At 38.6% G+C, this 16,891-nt stretch overlaps 1 protein-coding gene across 1 annotated transcript; it reads right to left on the reverse strand.

Moving 5' to 3' along the window:
• Positions 1–14,698: 14,698 nt before the first annotated feature.
• Positions 14,699–15,851, reverse strand: LOC145813642 (uncharacterized). Its single transcript, XM_082909326.1, has 2 exons — positions 15,547–15,851; positions 14,699–15,453 (listed from the first exon to the last, which is right to left on the reverse strand). Exons 1-2 carry the CDS (start codon positions 15,841–15,843, stop codon positions 14,806–14,808), a joined length of 945 nt encoding a protein of 314 aa, XP_082765452.1. The 5' UTR covers positions 15,844–15,851; the 3' UTR covers positions 14,699–14,805.
• Between the last annotated feature and the right edge of the window lie 1,040 nt (positions 15,852–16,891).

Below are 16,891 nucleotides of genomic sequence, written 5' to 3' on the forward strand. Positions count from 1 at the left end.
GTTAACAACAAAAGCAAATGCCCTACGGGCTTACAGCTTTCCAAGTTAACACTTGGTTACAACAAAAGAGTGCTAACTCATTTACACATTAAGCCCTTGGCTTGAATATAAATGTAATACATCAAAGAAAATAAAACGACAAAAGTCCGCCTGCCTCTAGCCTCCCAAGCTACGTCCTTGGAGGTGGCATGCTACCTGTACCTGAAAATGATATTTCCATAAAGGGTGAGCCACAGCCCAGCAGAGATATACTAAACCAACTATGAACGATGACTAAAAGATTAGCAATTGATAGATGGCCAATACCGATACATCCACATATATCTCATCACAGTTTCATAACATACAAGTCTATGTTACTTTTCATTCTCCACCTTTATTTAGTAGATAAGCATATTAGCTATATCAACATATCAATAGATAAACATATCACGCATCAACAGATAAGCATATAAGCTATATCCACACTTCACTAGACAAGCATATGAGCTGTATCTACACTTCTAAGATAACCCTATGAGCTGTATCTTCACTTCTCTAGACAAGCATATGAGTTGTATCTACGGAGTTCATCCCCCATCTCCTCCCAACACTATCCGGTTTAGAGGTACATCCCTCATCTTCCCCTAAACCGCGGAGTACATCCCCCATCTCCTCCTCTATACACAATGCATATAAACACAAAGGTTCTATACACAATCAATCAATATATAAAATTAATGTATTCAATCCACCATCATACTCTATGACACATTCAATCGATTAGTTTTAGTTTGCCTAATCATCATGCATTGTCTACAACAATCACGACTATCCTCCACCGATAGCCCAAAGCAGTTATTTCTAAACAGAAAATAAATGCACAAATGGATATTAAATCAACATTTCAACTAGGTGAGTGATAAATAATCCAACTACACCCTTTAACCCCTTCCCTTTCCAATTTCCACATTCTCAATTCAATTCCTCATTTCCAACAATTAATTATACAAATTAATCAGTCAATGTAATTAGGGCATTTTCCATAATCTACCTTTCAACCCTTAGGTTCCATTTTCATTAATGTCGTAGCATTTATTTCACTTTTTCCATGCCAAACATGCATCTAGGCTTTATGTAGCTAAAACCCCAACTTTTGTAAATTTACACAAAGGCCCCAAACTTTCACGAATTTACCAAACCAACCCCAACATCTCAAAATACTAAAATTTAAAGACAAAACTCATAGAGAGGAGTAGGATATCCCTACCTCAAAGTTTGAGCTCCAATGGAGATGAAGACCAAAACCAATATGCTTCAAATTCTGAAATTTTCAGATTAAAATGAAGCCCTCGTCGATCGACACAACTTTCGTAAAGACCAAAAGTGAGCAAACAACTCCTACTAGATCAAATCTAAGAGAGAAGGGCCGGTTTTAGAGTGAGAAGCTCTGAAAATGGCTTTTTGGAAAAGTAAGAGAGAGAAAAGATCTTGAAAAAGTGATCCAAAAGTCAGATCTCGGATTTATATAAAAGTCTCCCCGCTCGAGCGTCACTCACAGACTCCCGCTCGAGCGTCAACAATCCCGCTCGAGCGGCGGATACACACTCCCAAAACTTTTACAGAACCAGGTCTCCGCTCGAGCGTCAACCCTTCCCGCTCGAGCGTCACATACAACATCCTGCTCGAGCGTCAAAACTCCCGCTCCAGCGTACAACACTGCTGAGGAGATACTGGAAGATGGAAAACTACGCTCAAGCGTCGAAAACCCCGCTCGATCTGACAGACGACAACGAAGGGCCCGCTCGAGCATGAAGGCCAAAATCTGGGCAACTACTCTTGGTTTCTAAGTCCAACCAACCTGTAACAAACTCCGCCAATACAACCCAAGACTCGAATGCAAGGAGTAAAGGATGTAAACAAGATATACACAACAACCAACTCCACGGAACCTAAGTCCGGATACAACAATTAAAGAAAAGGGAAACCGGGATCGCTATAGTTGATATAGCTAATATGCATATCTGTTGAAATGTGGATACAGCTTGTATGCTTATCTGTTGAGATGTTGATACAACTAATATGTTTATCTACTATAAAATGAGAAACGTTAATATGAGTCATTGTCTCATATAAGTGGTTGGCCAGGTTCTGAGCCATTGATGCAAATTGTGAAAAATTGACAAGAAATGAAAACTGAAATGAAACATGAACATAGTGATCATGAAATGGAATTGGATTATGAATTGGTTTATGGAAATTGAACATTTATTAATTGCTAATGTCTTAGTCATTGCTCATACTGTGTTTAGCATATCTCTACTGGGCGTTGGCTCACCCTTTATGGGACATTATTTTCAGGTACAGGTAGTATGCCACCTCCAAGGACATAGCTTGGATGATGATGAGAGTTGAAGACTCTTTCTTTTGTTTATTTTGATGTGTTACATGTAAATTCAAGCCAAGGGCTTAATATGTATTGAGTTAGTACTCTTCTTTTTGTAACCAAGTGTTAACTTAGAAAGCTGTAAACCCATAGGGCATTTGCTTTTGATGTTATCATGTAATACAATTGTAAGAATTACTCTGATGAATAGAAATGGTTGAATTCTTTTGTATCAATGCATGTCTAAAATGTTGGTTTAATGCTATTAATTTGAGGGCGTTATAACTTGGTATCAGAGCGTACCGGGTTCGAATACTTTGGGTACGTGGGAAGTGATTAGGATCACAATGGGTTTGCCTCGCTTGATAGAGACTTAGATGTAGTGTCATATGCTATGTGCTTAATTAATAACATGATTATGTGACTATGTGGGTATGGAGTGTAGTCTCTATGATGTTGATTGGATCCTTGGGTTTCTGGGAGTCTTGTTGGAAAAGCACTTGATCAATGATGTTTCTAACCAGAACTCTAGTAACACCTCGGGACTATCATTATCCGGAAATGAAACTCGTAAGTGCTTATGTGTTTATGTGCTTACGTGGAGTGAATTACAGTTGTCCATGCATTAGGACGCGAGTGTTATAGCTTCGGCACATTTGTGAATGTGCTACTAGTCTTGGTTACCTTTATTAGGATGTCAGGACGAGGATGTGGTAGGCGTGGCAGGCGTGGTAGGCAGGAGATGCCTTTACCGGATGACGTTCCGGCAATGCAGGAGGGAGTTGGTCAAGCCAACATAGCCGAGCCAGCGGGTCAGCAGGCTATGGGCGCCTTGGCCCGAGAGATAGTGGAAGCCTTGGGCATTCTCAGAGCTGAGAATCAGGTTGTTGAGGCAGGGCCTTCTTTCTTGAAGAGAGAATTCTTTCGGTCTAACCCGGACGAGTTTGTTGGGGATCCGAAGTAGCCACTTAAGGCTGACGAGTGGTTGGAACAAATGGAGAAGACGTTCGAAATGCTTGGCATCGAGAACGGGACTTTAAAGGTGACCTTGGTATCCTTCCAACTGAAGGGAGATGCGGGTCAATGGTGGAAGTACGAGAAGGGCAGTGTTGGTGGTGCATGGGAGGCGTTTGTGAATGTTTTCCAAGAGAAGTTTCTATCTTCCGCTACTAGGGAGAAGCTAAGAGAGCAGTTTTGCCAGCTTAAACAGCAGGGCTTGTCAGTGGCCGAGTTTGAGGCTACTTTTACCAGTCTGTCCAGGTTTGCACCTGAACTGGTGGCGTACGAGGAACGCCGTTGCTTTGAGTTTGAGCGGAAGTTGAGACGCGGACTTAAGCTGAGGGTTGGAGGGTCATTTATCCGGGAGTATAGACGTTTGGTGGATGCTGCAACTCATATGGAGCTCATGATGCAGGAAGAGGATGAGGAGCAGAGAGGCTCCAAGAGGAGCCAAGATGGTCAGGGTGATGGTAGGAGACAGAGGGGTTCTAACCCTCAGCAGTCTCAGGGTGGTGTGGCTAGATCGACCTTTCCAGTGCCGAGTGTGGGCTCTGAGAGAGGTAGTCAGGGAGGTTTGACTTGTTTTGCGTGTGGCCAGTTGGGTCACAAGTCTTCGGTTTGCCCGCAGAAGGGAGGGGGTCAGCGAGCTGCTTCTTCTTCAGCTAGACCTCAGGGCTAGAGTCAGGGCAGGGGCCAGCCGTTGTCTTGCTATCAGTGTGGTCAGCCTGGGCACCTGAAGAGGTATTGCCCTCAGTTGAGTGCCACTTCGGGAGCTTCTGGTTCTAGGCAGACGCAAGGTTATCAACCAGCTCAGTCTGTGTAGGCCTCGAGGGCCAATCCGGGAGCTTCGTCATCCCAGTCAGTGTAGCAGTCTTTTGCTTCTAGAGGTGAGCAGGTGGATCAGGGGCCTAGAGGACGCGTGTATGTTGTTACCGTGTAGGACCTAGTACCGGCTCCATCAGTAGTGAGAGGTACCTTTATGTTTTGCAACTCGGTTGCTAGTGTGTTGATTGATACGGGTGCATCTCATTCTTTTGTGTCTACTGCATTTGCATCTATTTTGGAATTGGAGTTGGCACAGTTAGCATCTCCTATATGTGTAGTATCGCCTGTTGGTGGTGAGTTGATCTTGAAACAAGGTGTTAGAGGTTGTGATATAGAGGTCCCCGACCATAGGCTTCCTTTTCCTTTTGTTGTCATGCCCATGAAGGGTTTTGATGTTATTCTGGGTATGGACTGGCTATCGTCATACCGGGCTGTTATTGATTGCTACCGCCAGAGGGTCACAGTTTGTACCTTGAGCGGGGAGTGTTTTCATTTCTTGGGGGATCAGGTTGGTAGTGTGTTGCCACCGATGTATGATCCGCGAGGGCGGAATGAGCTTAGTGGTCTACTTGCTAGCTTTATGAGTGGTGAGTGTGATGAGACCCAGATTGTATTGCCGAGGGTGGTTTGTGAGTATTCGGATGTTTTTCCCGAGGATCTTGTTAGTTTACCACCTCACCGAGAGATAGAGTTCTCTATTGATTTAGTGCTCGGCACAGCGCCGATTTCTATGGCACCTTATCATTTTGCCCCAGCCGAGTTGAGTGAGTTGAAGATTCAGCTCCAAGAATTGCTAGATAAGGGTTTTGTTCGCCCTAGTGTTTCGCCGTGGGGAGCACCGGCCCTCTTTGCTAAAAAGAAAGATGGTGCCTTGAGATTGTGTATAGACTACCAGAAGTTGAATCGGGCTACGGTCAAGAATAAGTACCCTATGCCTCGTATAGATAATCTGTTTGACCAGTTGAAGGGTTCCCGTTGTTTCTCTAAGATAGACTTGAGATCGGGTTACCACCAGTTGAGGGTTAGGGAGGAGGATATTCCGAAAACGGCATTCCGTACGCGGTATGGCCATTATAAGTTTCTGGTGATGCCGTTTGGGCTCACCAATGCACCGGCAGTCTTTATGGATTTGATGAACCGGATCTTCCGGGAATTCTTAGACCGTTTTGTAGTCGTTTTCGTGGACAACATTCTTATTTATTTGCCTTCAGAGGAGGAGCACGAGGAACACTTGAGAGTGGTGCTTGAGTTACTTAGAGCCCATAGACTGTATGCCAAGTTTGGGAAGTGTGAGTTCTGGCTAGGAGAGGTTAAATTCTTAGGCCATGTGGTATCCAGGGAAGGGGTGTCTGTTGATACATCCAAGGTAGAGGCAGTGCAAGGTTGGGCATAGCCTAAGAGCATTTTTGAGATCCGCAGTTTTCTGGGATTAGCTGGGTATTACCGTCAGTTTGTGAAAGACTTCTCAAGGCTAGCTTCGCCGTTGACTAGATTGACGTGGAAAGTGGTCAAGTTTGTATGGAGTGAGACTTGTGAAAAGTCGTTCCAAGAGTTGAAGGTTAGATTGACCACTGCTCCGGTCTTGATTATTTCGGAGAGAGGGTTGGGTTATGCAGTCTATTGTGATGCCTCACGAGAGGGTTTGGGTTGTGTGTTGATGCAAGAGGGGAAAGTAGTTGCCTATAGCTCACGCCAGTTGAAAACCCACGAGAAGAACTACCCTACACACGACCTAGAGTTAGCAGCAGTGATCTTTGCCTTGAAGATTTGGAGGCACTACCTTTATGGTGAGAGGTTCGAGGTGTTCTCGGACCACAAGAGTTTGAAGTACCTGTTTACACAGAGGGACTTGAATTTGAGGCAGAGAAGGTGGATGGAGTTCATGGAGGACTATGATTTTGAGTTGCACTATCACCCGGGAAAGGCCAACGTTGTGGCCGATGCCCTTAGTAGGAAGTCCATTAGTGATGTAGCTCGTATAGCCATCCGGGAATGGGAGATGTTTGGTGCACTTGGCAAGTTTGACTTGCTTCTGAGTGAATCAGTTGAGGCTGCGGCCTTGTTTTCTGTTGTTGCGCAACCTACACTTGTGACCCGAGTGTTAGAGACACAGAGGGGTGACCTTGAGGTAGAATCCCTCCGAGAGAAGATCTCAAATGGGAAAGTTGAGAAGGGTTTGACGGTGTATCCCGACCAGAGTGTGAGATACCGAGACCGTTTGTTTGTGCTGGAGTCTTGCCGAGAGGAAGTACTCCGAGAGTTCCATCATTCGCGCCTTGCAGTGCATCCGGGAGGCACTAAGATGTATCGGGATTTGGGTCGCCAGTTTTGGTGGCGGGGTATGAAGAGAGATATGGCTGTTTTCGTGTCTAAGTGCCTTACTTGCCAGCAAGTGAAGGCCGAGCATCAGAGGCCAGCGGGTTTGTTGCAACCCTTGCCTATTGCCGAGTGGAAGTGGGAGCATGTTACTATGGACTTCGTTGTAGGTCTTCCGAGGACTCAGCGGGGTAGTGATGCCATTTGGGTGGTTGTAGACCGGTTGACTAAGTCGGCGCACTTCATTCCTATGCGCGTGAGAGATTCGGTAGATCATCTCGCCGACTTGTATATTCGAGACATAGTGAGATTGCACGGGATCCCAGTTACGATTATCTCAGATAGAGACCCTCGTTTTACTACCAGGTTATGGCAGAGTTTGCAGAGTGCCTTGGGCACTAAGTTGACCTTTAGTACGGCTTATCATCCTCAGACTGACGGGCAGTCCGAGCGTACAATTCAGATCCTTGAGAATATGCTTTGAGGTTGTGTCCTTGACTTTAGTGGGACGTGGGAGAGGCACTTGCCCTTGGTGGAGTTTGCCTACAACAACAGTTTTCAGTCTAGCATCGGTATGGCACCGTTTGAGGCCTTGTATGGCCGACCGTGTAGATCTCCAGTGTGTTGGGCCGAGGTGGGTGATGCACCTTTGTTGGGTCCGGAGTTGGTTAGGGAGATGACGGAGAAAGTTGAGCTTATCCATAGGAGGCTTGTTATAGCCCAAAGTCACCAAAAGAGTTATGCCGACCGTAGGAGGAGGCCTTTGGCGTTTGAGGTAGGTGATCATGTTTTCTTGAAAATATCACCTACGCGAGGTTTGATGAGGTTCGGGAAGAGTGAGAAGTTATCCCCTCGGTTTATTGGTCCCTTTGAGATCCTTGAGAGGATTGGGGAAGCTGCTTATCGTTTGGCTTTGCCACCGCAATTGTCCGGGGTTCATGACGTCTTTCATGTAAGTATGCTTCGGAAGTATGAGCCGGATCCGTCCCATGTGTTGGATCGGACCGACTTGGAGGTAGATGAGGATGCCTTGTATGAGGAGAGACCGGTTCGGGTCTTGGATAGGCGGGATCAAGTCCTGCGTCGCAAAACCATTCCTTTAGTGAAGGTTTTGTGGAAACATCACGGAGTGGAGGAAGCCACTTGGGAACGTAAGAAGTATCCGGACATGTTTATTGATGTGTAATTTTGTAATGAAATTCTGTTATATTGTTGAACTTTAAGAGCATTGTATATGTCTTAAGTTGTGAAACATTGTGAATGTTTGGGTTAATGGAAATTTGTTTTAACATTGCGTATGTTAAGTATAATGTGGAAATGCAAGCATGATATTAATGTTGCATGTGTTAAGAAATGGTGAGAAACAGGTTGAAATTGATAGATTTCAAAAGAATGCACGTTGATAATGCAGGTTGTTATGAATAATGTGTTTTGCCTCTTGAAAAGAGATGGGATTAACCGGTAATGGGTCGGGTTGTTTAATATTATGTTGTAATATTGTTGAGAATGGAGAAAACTTGTTTTTGAAACACTTGTGTTTAATTTCGGGGACGAAATTCTTTAAGGGGGGGAGGTTATAGCGATCCCAGTTGTCCCTTTACTGTTCTGTTATATTCCGGACTCGGTTCCGTGAAGTTGGTAGTGGTATCTATCTTGTTGTCGTCCTTTAATTCCACTTGATTGAGTTTTAGGATGTTTTGGGTAGGGTTGTTACAGGTTGGTTAGGCCTTGGTTTCAATTCCTTGTTGTCCAGTTTTTAGGCAGTACGCTCGAGCGGGGATTGCACACCCCCAGTATTTCGTGTCCCTGCAAAACTTCTGCAAGTGTGATTTCTACGCTCGAGCGGGTTTCTTTACGCTCGAGCAGTAGCGCTCGAGCGGGTTTATTGGCGCTCGAGCGGGTAGTACCTTTTTGGTGTAAGTTCTGGGAGGGGGAAATCTACGCTCGAGCGGACTGGTTTTCGCGCTCGAGCGGATGTGCTTTATTCTTGTGTCTTGGCGCTCGAGCGGGCCTTCTTGCGCTCGAGCGTGTCCAGATTTTTGTTCTTGACGCTCGAGCGTTGTGTTCTCCGCTCAAGCGGGAATGTCGTATATCAGTTGGCAACTGGGCATTTTAAAATCACTTTTTGCATTCTCTCTCTCTCTCATACTTTTCCAAAAGCCATTTGAGAGCTCCTCCCTCTAAAACCATAACTTCTCTCTAAGTATTGATCTAGCTAGGGTGTTTTCCTCACCTTGGGTCTTCACAAAAAGGTTGTTGATCGTCGAGGGCTACCTTTTGATCCGAGAAACTCGTGGTTTGGAGCAACTTCGTTTCCGTCATCTTCTCCTTCGAGTGTCATCTTTTGAGGTAGGGGTTCCTACTCACTCTTATGGTCTTTGACCTAGATTTTTAGTTGTTTTGATAAAGTGTTGTAGTTGGGTGATTTTGGGACTTAGGGTTTCAAAATGTGTTAAAGAGGGTTTTGTGATTTTGGTCTCAAAATGTGTATTTTGGGTTTCAAAATAATGATGTTGTTGTTGGTTGTTGATATATAGGCCATTGGGTCAATATTGGGAAATGGGTTAGGAAACCCTAATTGGTTATATAAATTAATGTGTATGATTAATTTGAGAAAATGAGGGTTATATGGAATTGAGTTGGAAATAATGAAATTGACTCATTATATGATTGAATAGTGGAGTTGGATTTGTAAATAGCTCACTTTTGAAAACATTGATATTTTATTTGTTGGAGCTTTTATTATCTGTTTAGAACTAATTACTTGGGCTACCAGTAGAGGGTAGTTTTGATTGTTGTAGACAATGCATAATGATTAGGCAAACTAAAACTAATCAATTGGATATGTCATAGAGTATGACGGTTGATAGAATACATTAATGTTATGTATTGATTGATTACGTATATGACCTTTGTGTATATATGTTGTGTGTGTGGGAGGAGATAGGGGATGTACTCCATGGTTTAGGGGAAGATAAGGGATGGACCTCTAAACCGGATATTGTTTGGGAGGAGATAGGGGATGGACTCCACTGATACAGCCCATAGGCTTGTCAGATAATGTGTTGATATAGCTCATATGCTTATCTTTGGAAGTGTTGATACAGCTCATATGCTTGTCATTGGAAGTGTTGATATAGCTAATATGCATATCTGTTGAAATGTGGATACAGCTTGTATGCTTATCTGTTGAGATGTTGATACAACTAATATGTTTATCTACTGTAAAATGAGAAACGTTTAATATGAGTCATTGTCTCATATAAGTGGTTGGCCAGGTTCTGAGCCATTGATGTAAATTGTGAAAAATTGACAAGAAATGAAAACTGAAATGAAACATGAACATAGTGATCATGAAATGGAATTGGATTATGAATTGGTTTATGAAAATTGAACATTTATCAATTGCTAATGTCTTAGTCATTGCTCATACTGTGTTTAGCATATCTCTACTGGGCGTTGGCTCACCCTTTATGGGACATTATTTTCAGGTACAGGTAGTATGTCACCTCCAAGGACATAGCTTGGATAATGATGAGAGTTGAAGACTCTTTCTTTTGTTTATTTTGATGTGTTATATGTAAATTCAAGCCAAGGGCTTAATATGTATTGAGTTAGTACTCTTCTTTTTGTAACCAAGTATTAACTTGGAAAGCTATAAGCCCATAGGGCATTTGCTTTTGTTGTTAGCATGTAATACAGTTGTAAGAATTACTCTGATGAATAGAAATGGTTGAATTCTTTTGTATCAATGCATGTCTAAAATGTTGGTTTAATGCTATTAATTTGAGGGCGTTACAGCAAAACTCTAATGGATTTTGAGAAATCAAGGTTTTGATCCAATTTGGCATAGGGAAATGTCGAGAGAAGGGAGAGGAAATGTTTTTAGAGAGAGAGAGATATACAAAAGTGATCTGAAATATCAGATTCACGAACTGATATAATACATGGTCTGCTCGAGCATGGAAAGCCTCGCTCAAGCGTCGAATGCACATTCCTAGTACTTTTGCAAACAGGTCAAACTCTAGAACCAAACACTCTCCGCTCGAGTGCATAAACGACCGCTTGAGCGGGCAAGAAACTTCTAATGCATTTTGCATTTTTGCTTCGGGGGCGCTGCCCCTCAACCCCGCCAGGGCACTGCCCCCTAGACCCCCGCGAGCTGACCGGGTAGCTAGATCCCTGCTAGGGTGCTGCCCTTAGACTCGCCGAGGGGTGCTGCACCTTAGACCCCTGCAAGCTGACCGGGCAACTTGATCCCTGACATACTCAGCGAAGTGGCAAAACTGGGATCGCTACATATACTTTTTGCTTTGTTGGTAAATGCATTGCACATGACACATAGACCACTGTCCCTGCTCATTACCCAACCTGTGACGTTAGAATGTCACATTTTAGAAAAGTACACTAATTTTTTAATTTTTTTTAAAGTGTCACATTATACCCACCATGTTGGAGCGTCACATCTCACGCTTGAGAAAAGTATACTAAAGAGATTTTAATTTTTTTTTGAATGTCATATCATACCTGCCATGTTGTCACGTTTGAGAAAAATATACTAAAGAGTTTTTTTTTTTTGAAGTGTCACATCATACCCGCCACGTTATTACATTAGGAAAAAGTACACTAAAGAGTTTTTTTTTTTTTTTTTTTGAGTAAAAGTTTTGGAGTGTCATATCATACCCGCCACGTTGTCACATTTAAGAAAAATATACTAAGGAGTTTTTAATTTTTTTTTGGAGTGTCACATTAATACATGCCACATTAGAGTATCACATCATATTTGTTACATTAATAAAAGGGTATAGCTGTCTACCAAAAAATTATCAAAATCAAAAATAGGATCACACAGAGAAAAACACTCCACTAATAGGACTTAACAGATCAATAGAAAAAATTTGGGACTAATTAGAGTACTTGTTTGTGAGATGAGATTTATTGGTAAATATCCCATTTATTTATTATAAAAATTACTAATTGATCCTATTAATTTTGAATTTACTCAATTAGTTTTCAGTGAGAATTTTATAGACATATTAGTCCTGAAAATCATACATTTTATCATTGAGAATCATTGGAAAAATGATAAGTTTATTGTGAGAATCGGTATAAGCTGAAAATCATGGTGTTAGCAAGTTGGATTGTGTTAGCCTATTAATTTAAAGCATGACTTGTTAGGTATTAAGTCTCAACTCCCGTTTATTGTTGATACGATATGCAATAATACCGGGTCAAATTTATCATTATAAATTGTGTAGATTACACTTATTTGAGATTTGAAAAACATATAATTAGTCTCATGTTTTTTATATAATTGTATTAATATCTTTTTTAGTGTATTTTGGGAAGCAAAAAAAAAAAGCCAGCTTTTAACTTTTTACTCATTTTGAGTCACATCACCTCTCACACTTTTTACCCACAAAAAGACAAAATAGACTAAAAAAACCAAAAAGTCAACTTTTTACCAACTTCTCAAATAAAGACAAATATACATTTTAGTTAAAAATTGATAAGAATATCATTTTTTCCATCAATAATAACTGATGAAAAAATATTTAACTACTATGTGAATTAAAATTTTAATGGAAGTTAGTGCAATTATGTCAAAAGTGTAAGATTAACTATATTTTCTTAAAATTTGAAGGGACGTGAGTGTAATTTACTCTTAAAAATTTTATGAAAATATTTATGCTGATTTATTGAAAATTTTTGAACTATTTGATGATTTTTGAGACTTCTTGAAATTTCTGAACAATGTTTTTGTGCTAACAAGTTTAGCTAGTTGGGGTTTTGAAGTTCTCTATGATACTCTTTGCACTCTCCTTCTTTTTTCTTTTTTTATTTATTTTTTATTTTATTGATGTAAACTTTTATGTTGTATATTTATTTTCATCAATAAAATTTCCTTTTTAACCAATCAAAAAAAACAAAAAAGTTTAGCTATAACTAAATTTTGCATCAAATTTGACACAAGTTATAACAATTGATAAAATATTGCCTAATCATTGGAATTTAAAAAACTGATCTTCATGCTAAAAAATAGCTATAGCAACCGAGATGGTCCAAAGAACTCAGTAAATGGATGTTCGTATAATTAAGGATTATTTACGCAAAGACCCCTTAAATAATTGAGAAATATCATTTTGATCTTCTTAATTATAAAAGCGTACAAATTGAACTCCTAAATTATTGAAAAATATCATTTTACCTTATAAACTATAGAAGCGTAGAAATGTTCTTAAATTATAAAAATGTACAAATTGGACCGTTAATTTAGAGGTTTAAAGTGATACCTCTCAATAATTTAGAGAGTTTTTGTGTAAATAACCCTATAATTAACTAGTCTAGATGATCTGTCTCCTAATTGTTTCATACTTTTCGAATTATTGATCTTAATAATGTGATAATGTGATAATGTTAGAAGGATAGGATAAATGAACCATGCTACTGGATTACTATAACAATATGAGAAGAAACTAAAATAAATAAACGGATAAAATTAGAGAAATCCGATCATTAACAAAATTAAATATGATTTTAATGATCAAATGACCTCTAATTTTTATAATTGTTAGAGCTCTTTTGAGATTGAGACTGTGGGATTATTCTAAACCATTTTGGTGCCTTGAAATTTTTAGCGTCTCTCTTGAGTAGACTATTTTTTATAAAAATTAAATTGATCAAAGATTGATAACTATTTATTTAAATCACATTTGGTTTATATATATATATATATATATAAATAGGAAGTGTTAATGGAGGGTAAAAGACCAAAAAATATGTGAAACATATGGGTGTGCAACTCTTTGTATGATGGGGTGCAACTCAAAAGTTTTGAGAGTGCAACTCAAAATTGCACCATTCTATGTCCATATAATTTTTTTTATTACTTTTACTGAGATGTAATTCACCCTAAAACAAAATTAACAATTTATTCTTAAAATCACATGATAAATGTCATCCAATCATCTGACTATTAATATCCAATTTTTCACATAATTGATCTGCTTGACGAGTACTAAACAGTTCAATTCAAATTACTTAAGTGGGCCAACAATTGACTGTACAATCCATTTAATATGTGAAACAAAGATTTGTATGCATCTTCAACAAAGGGCTAGCAGTTCACAGGGTCAAAAGTGAGATCAAATGTCATTAAAAGAAAGATCACTGACGTCACTACGAATTTACATGAGGAAGCTGAAGGTCTTATTTTAAATGAGATTTTTTTAATATTTTTTTTAGCACCGCTATAATTTTTATTTAAATTTTATTTTTCTCTCTTTTTAAATGTAAAATTACTAACAATTAAATCTTAAATTTAAGTTTTGCTAACATATCATTTTCACTAGATAATATGGCTTATTCATTTAATTTCTTCTGACATAATCTACCTATGTTCATACTACATAACTTTAAAGTTGTCAGGGTCTAAGCAATTCATAATATTTTCTAATGATCCCTATCATTATTTTTTTTCAAATATTGAAAAAAACTAAAGTATATAACCAATGACATGAAAAATTATCTTTAAAAACTTACAAATTGGACAAAAAGGAAAATATGCATTCATTAGAGCATCTCCAATGGTTGTTGCTATATTGGGGTTGCTATTGCTATAATTTGGCAATGAATAGTGTTATTTTGCCAAATTATAGCAATGGTGCTCCAATGGTCATTTGCTATTTTTGGCAAATCTCAACCAACTTTCCCTCCAACTTTGTAGGTGTTGTTTGGATATAGATTTTTTGTGATTTTATTTTTATTTATTTTTTGTCTTTTGTGACATTTTTTTATCTGTTTGTTAAAAAAATTAGACAAATATAAAAAATAAAAAAAAATGAAAAATTGGAAAAAAAACAAAATTTGTTTGATTAATTCACCCCACCAAAAAACATATCACTACATATTTAATAAATTTTTTTAACTACACATAAAAAATAAACAATCACCAATTATCCATCAACAACCAACCACCAACAACCATCCATTATTAACCCAGCATTTTATCTTTTTAATGACAGTTAATGTCAGTTAATGTCTTTTTATTCCAATAAAATGTTCTTCATTTAATGTCTTTTTATTTTACAATGTCTTTTAATGTTAGTTAATGTCTTTTTTTACATTGTGAAGTACAAAATACTCAAAAATGTTTCTTAAAACAACATGGAATTTCATTAAAAATTACATCAAAAAATAAAGACTAACATTTATCCCTTAACTACATAAAAAAAGACTAACAATTACATCAAAAATAAAAATGATATTGCAAAAAATAAAGACTAACATTTATCCCGTAATTATTCATCAGGAGGTAGGGGGAAATAAAAATTTGGGCTGCTCACATTTGAGGACCACTTGGCGAAAATCTCATTTTTTCGCATTGTGTAATACGCTTTCATCTGAGGGTCCAAATGAGAAATGTCCGTAGTCATTATTTGGTGTTCTTCCTTTCTCATCTCATGTTCTTGTCTTCTGATCTCGAAGTCATGTTTTTTCATCTCAAGTTCTTTCATCTCCTGCAGTGCTTGAATCCTTTTTTCTTCTCTTTCATCTTTTTTCTTTTCCTTCTCAGCAAGGTATTGGTTAAATGTGTCCAGTTGTGTGCTCATTTTTTGAACTTCAGCTTGAGCGACTTGATTTTTCCGAAATAATTCTTTTGCAGATTTCCTACCCATGGGCCTTTTACCCCTTGCAGAGACACTACCTTCACCGACGGTTGGATTGTTACCAACACTTGGACTGGTGTCATCTTCAAGAGAAATGGAGTTATCCATAGGAGAATCGGGGGTTGAATTAGGGGAAAACGATGTATGTATTCTTGACTTCACCGTGTTCGTAGGAGTTACATCTTGCCACCTAATATTGTTTTGCAAGATTGGCCAACAATGTTCAAAAAGAAAATGTTTGTTTTCATCTTGATGGTATAACAGTTTTGCTTGAAGCATCTATATCAATAAAATATTAAATTAATTAATCATTTAATTTTTATGTAAGACAAAATAAAAAAACTAACATAATAAATGAAAATGAAATCTTACTATATCAACTTGTGACGCCCCACTTGGATGTAGATTTTCGACTTGCGCTAGACACCCACGAAATTTGTTACAACATTTCATGATTACACCCCATCGAGATGAGATAGACACTTGTGTTCTTGAGTGATCATTCTGCAATGAACAATAATTTTCAAAAATTCTTCCCCAAAAATGAGCATGAGATTGTGAATTCCCAACGATTGGATCTTCAGTAATGTGACACCAAGCTCTACAAATTGCCACATCTTCTTGAGTGGTAAATGATTTTCCTCTTTTCATTTTTGATGAACCTTCCATAGTGATTGTGTGAAAAAACAAAGAAGAAAATAATTTGTGAGTTTGGTGTGAAATAAAATTCAGAAAAAAGAGAAGAGAAAAGAAAAATGAAATTTAAAATGTTTGGTGTGAAATGAAATTGAGATTAAAAGTTTTTATTTATAGAAATATAAAATATTACCGTTTGAAAAAAAATGCCCGTTAATTTATAACTGTTTTGAAAGAGGAAGAAAAAGAGCCGTTGCATTACTTTCACAAAATAGCACCGTTGGATTATATAATCCAACGGCTCATCCATCCATATATCTAGAACAATCCGTGCATTATCTATCTTCCTATATACCCTCCTGTTTGAGATGTATCTATCTATCTATGACACCAAGCTCTCTCTCTCTCTCTCGCCCTCACCGATCTTCATCTCTCTCTCCTCTTTTCTCATCTCCTCTCCTCAAATCTTCCAAATCAAACCCTAACAAAGCCGATCTCTCTCCACTGATCTCGGTCTCCATCGATGAAGCCGATCTCTCTCCACTGATCTCGGTTTCAAACCCGATGCTTCAACAGTTTCAAAGATCTCTGCTTAGATTTTCAGATTTTTTGAGATTTTTTGGGTGGGATTGATTGACACAGCTATGAGGAAGGTTATGGGTTTATGGGTTCTATTTGTTGTTGGGTTTGTTAGCAAATGTGTAGATGGGTTTGAGTGTTTCAATCTGACAGAGCTTTGATTTCAATCTTTCTATGGAGTCTCTGCTCCAACGGTAATATTTCTATTTCTTCATCTTCTTCTGTTTTCTTTCTCTTTTTTTTTTAATTGAATTTTCTACATATGGCCACTTTATGGATTTGCTGCTAATTGTGGAATGTGTAGATGGGTAGATGGGTTTGCTAATTGTGGAATGTGTCTCTGCTCCAATTGGATTTGCTACAAATGTGTAGATGGGTTTGAGTGTTTCAATCTTTCTCTTTTTTTTTAATTTCTTCATCTTCTTCTGATTTCTAATTAGAAAATTGAATTATAATCAGCAAATCTAATTATTTCTTCATCTTCATCTTCATTTTTTTTATT

This window comes from Camellia sinensis, chromosome 15, assembly GCF_055761805.1.
Source record: "Camellia sinensis isolate YWXY chromosome 15, ASM5576180v1, whole genome shotgun sequence".
Taxonomy (NCBI): Eukaryota; Viridiplantae; Streptophyta; class Magnoliopsida; order Ericales; family Theaceae; genus Camellia; species Camellia sinensis.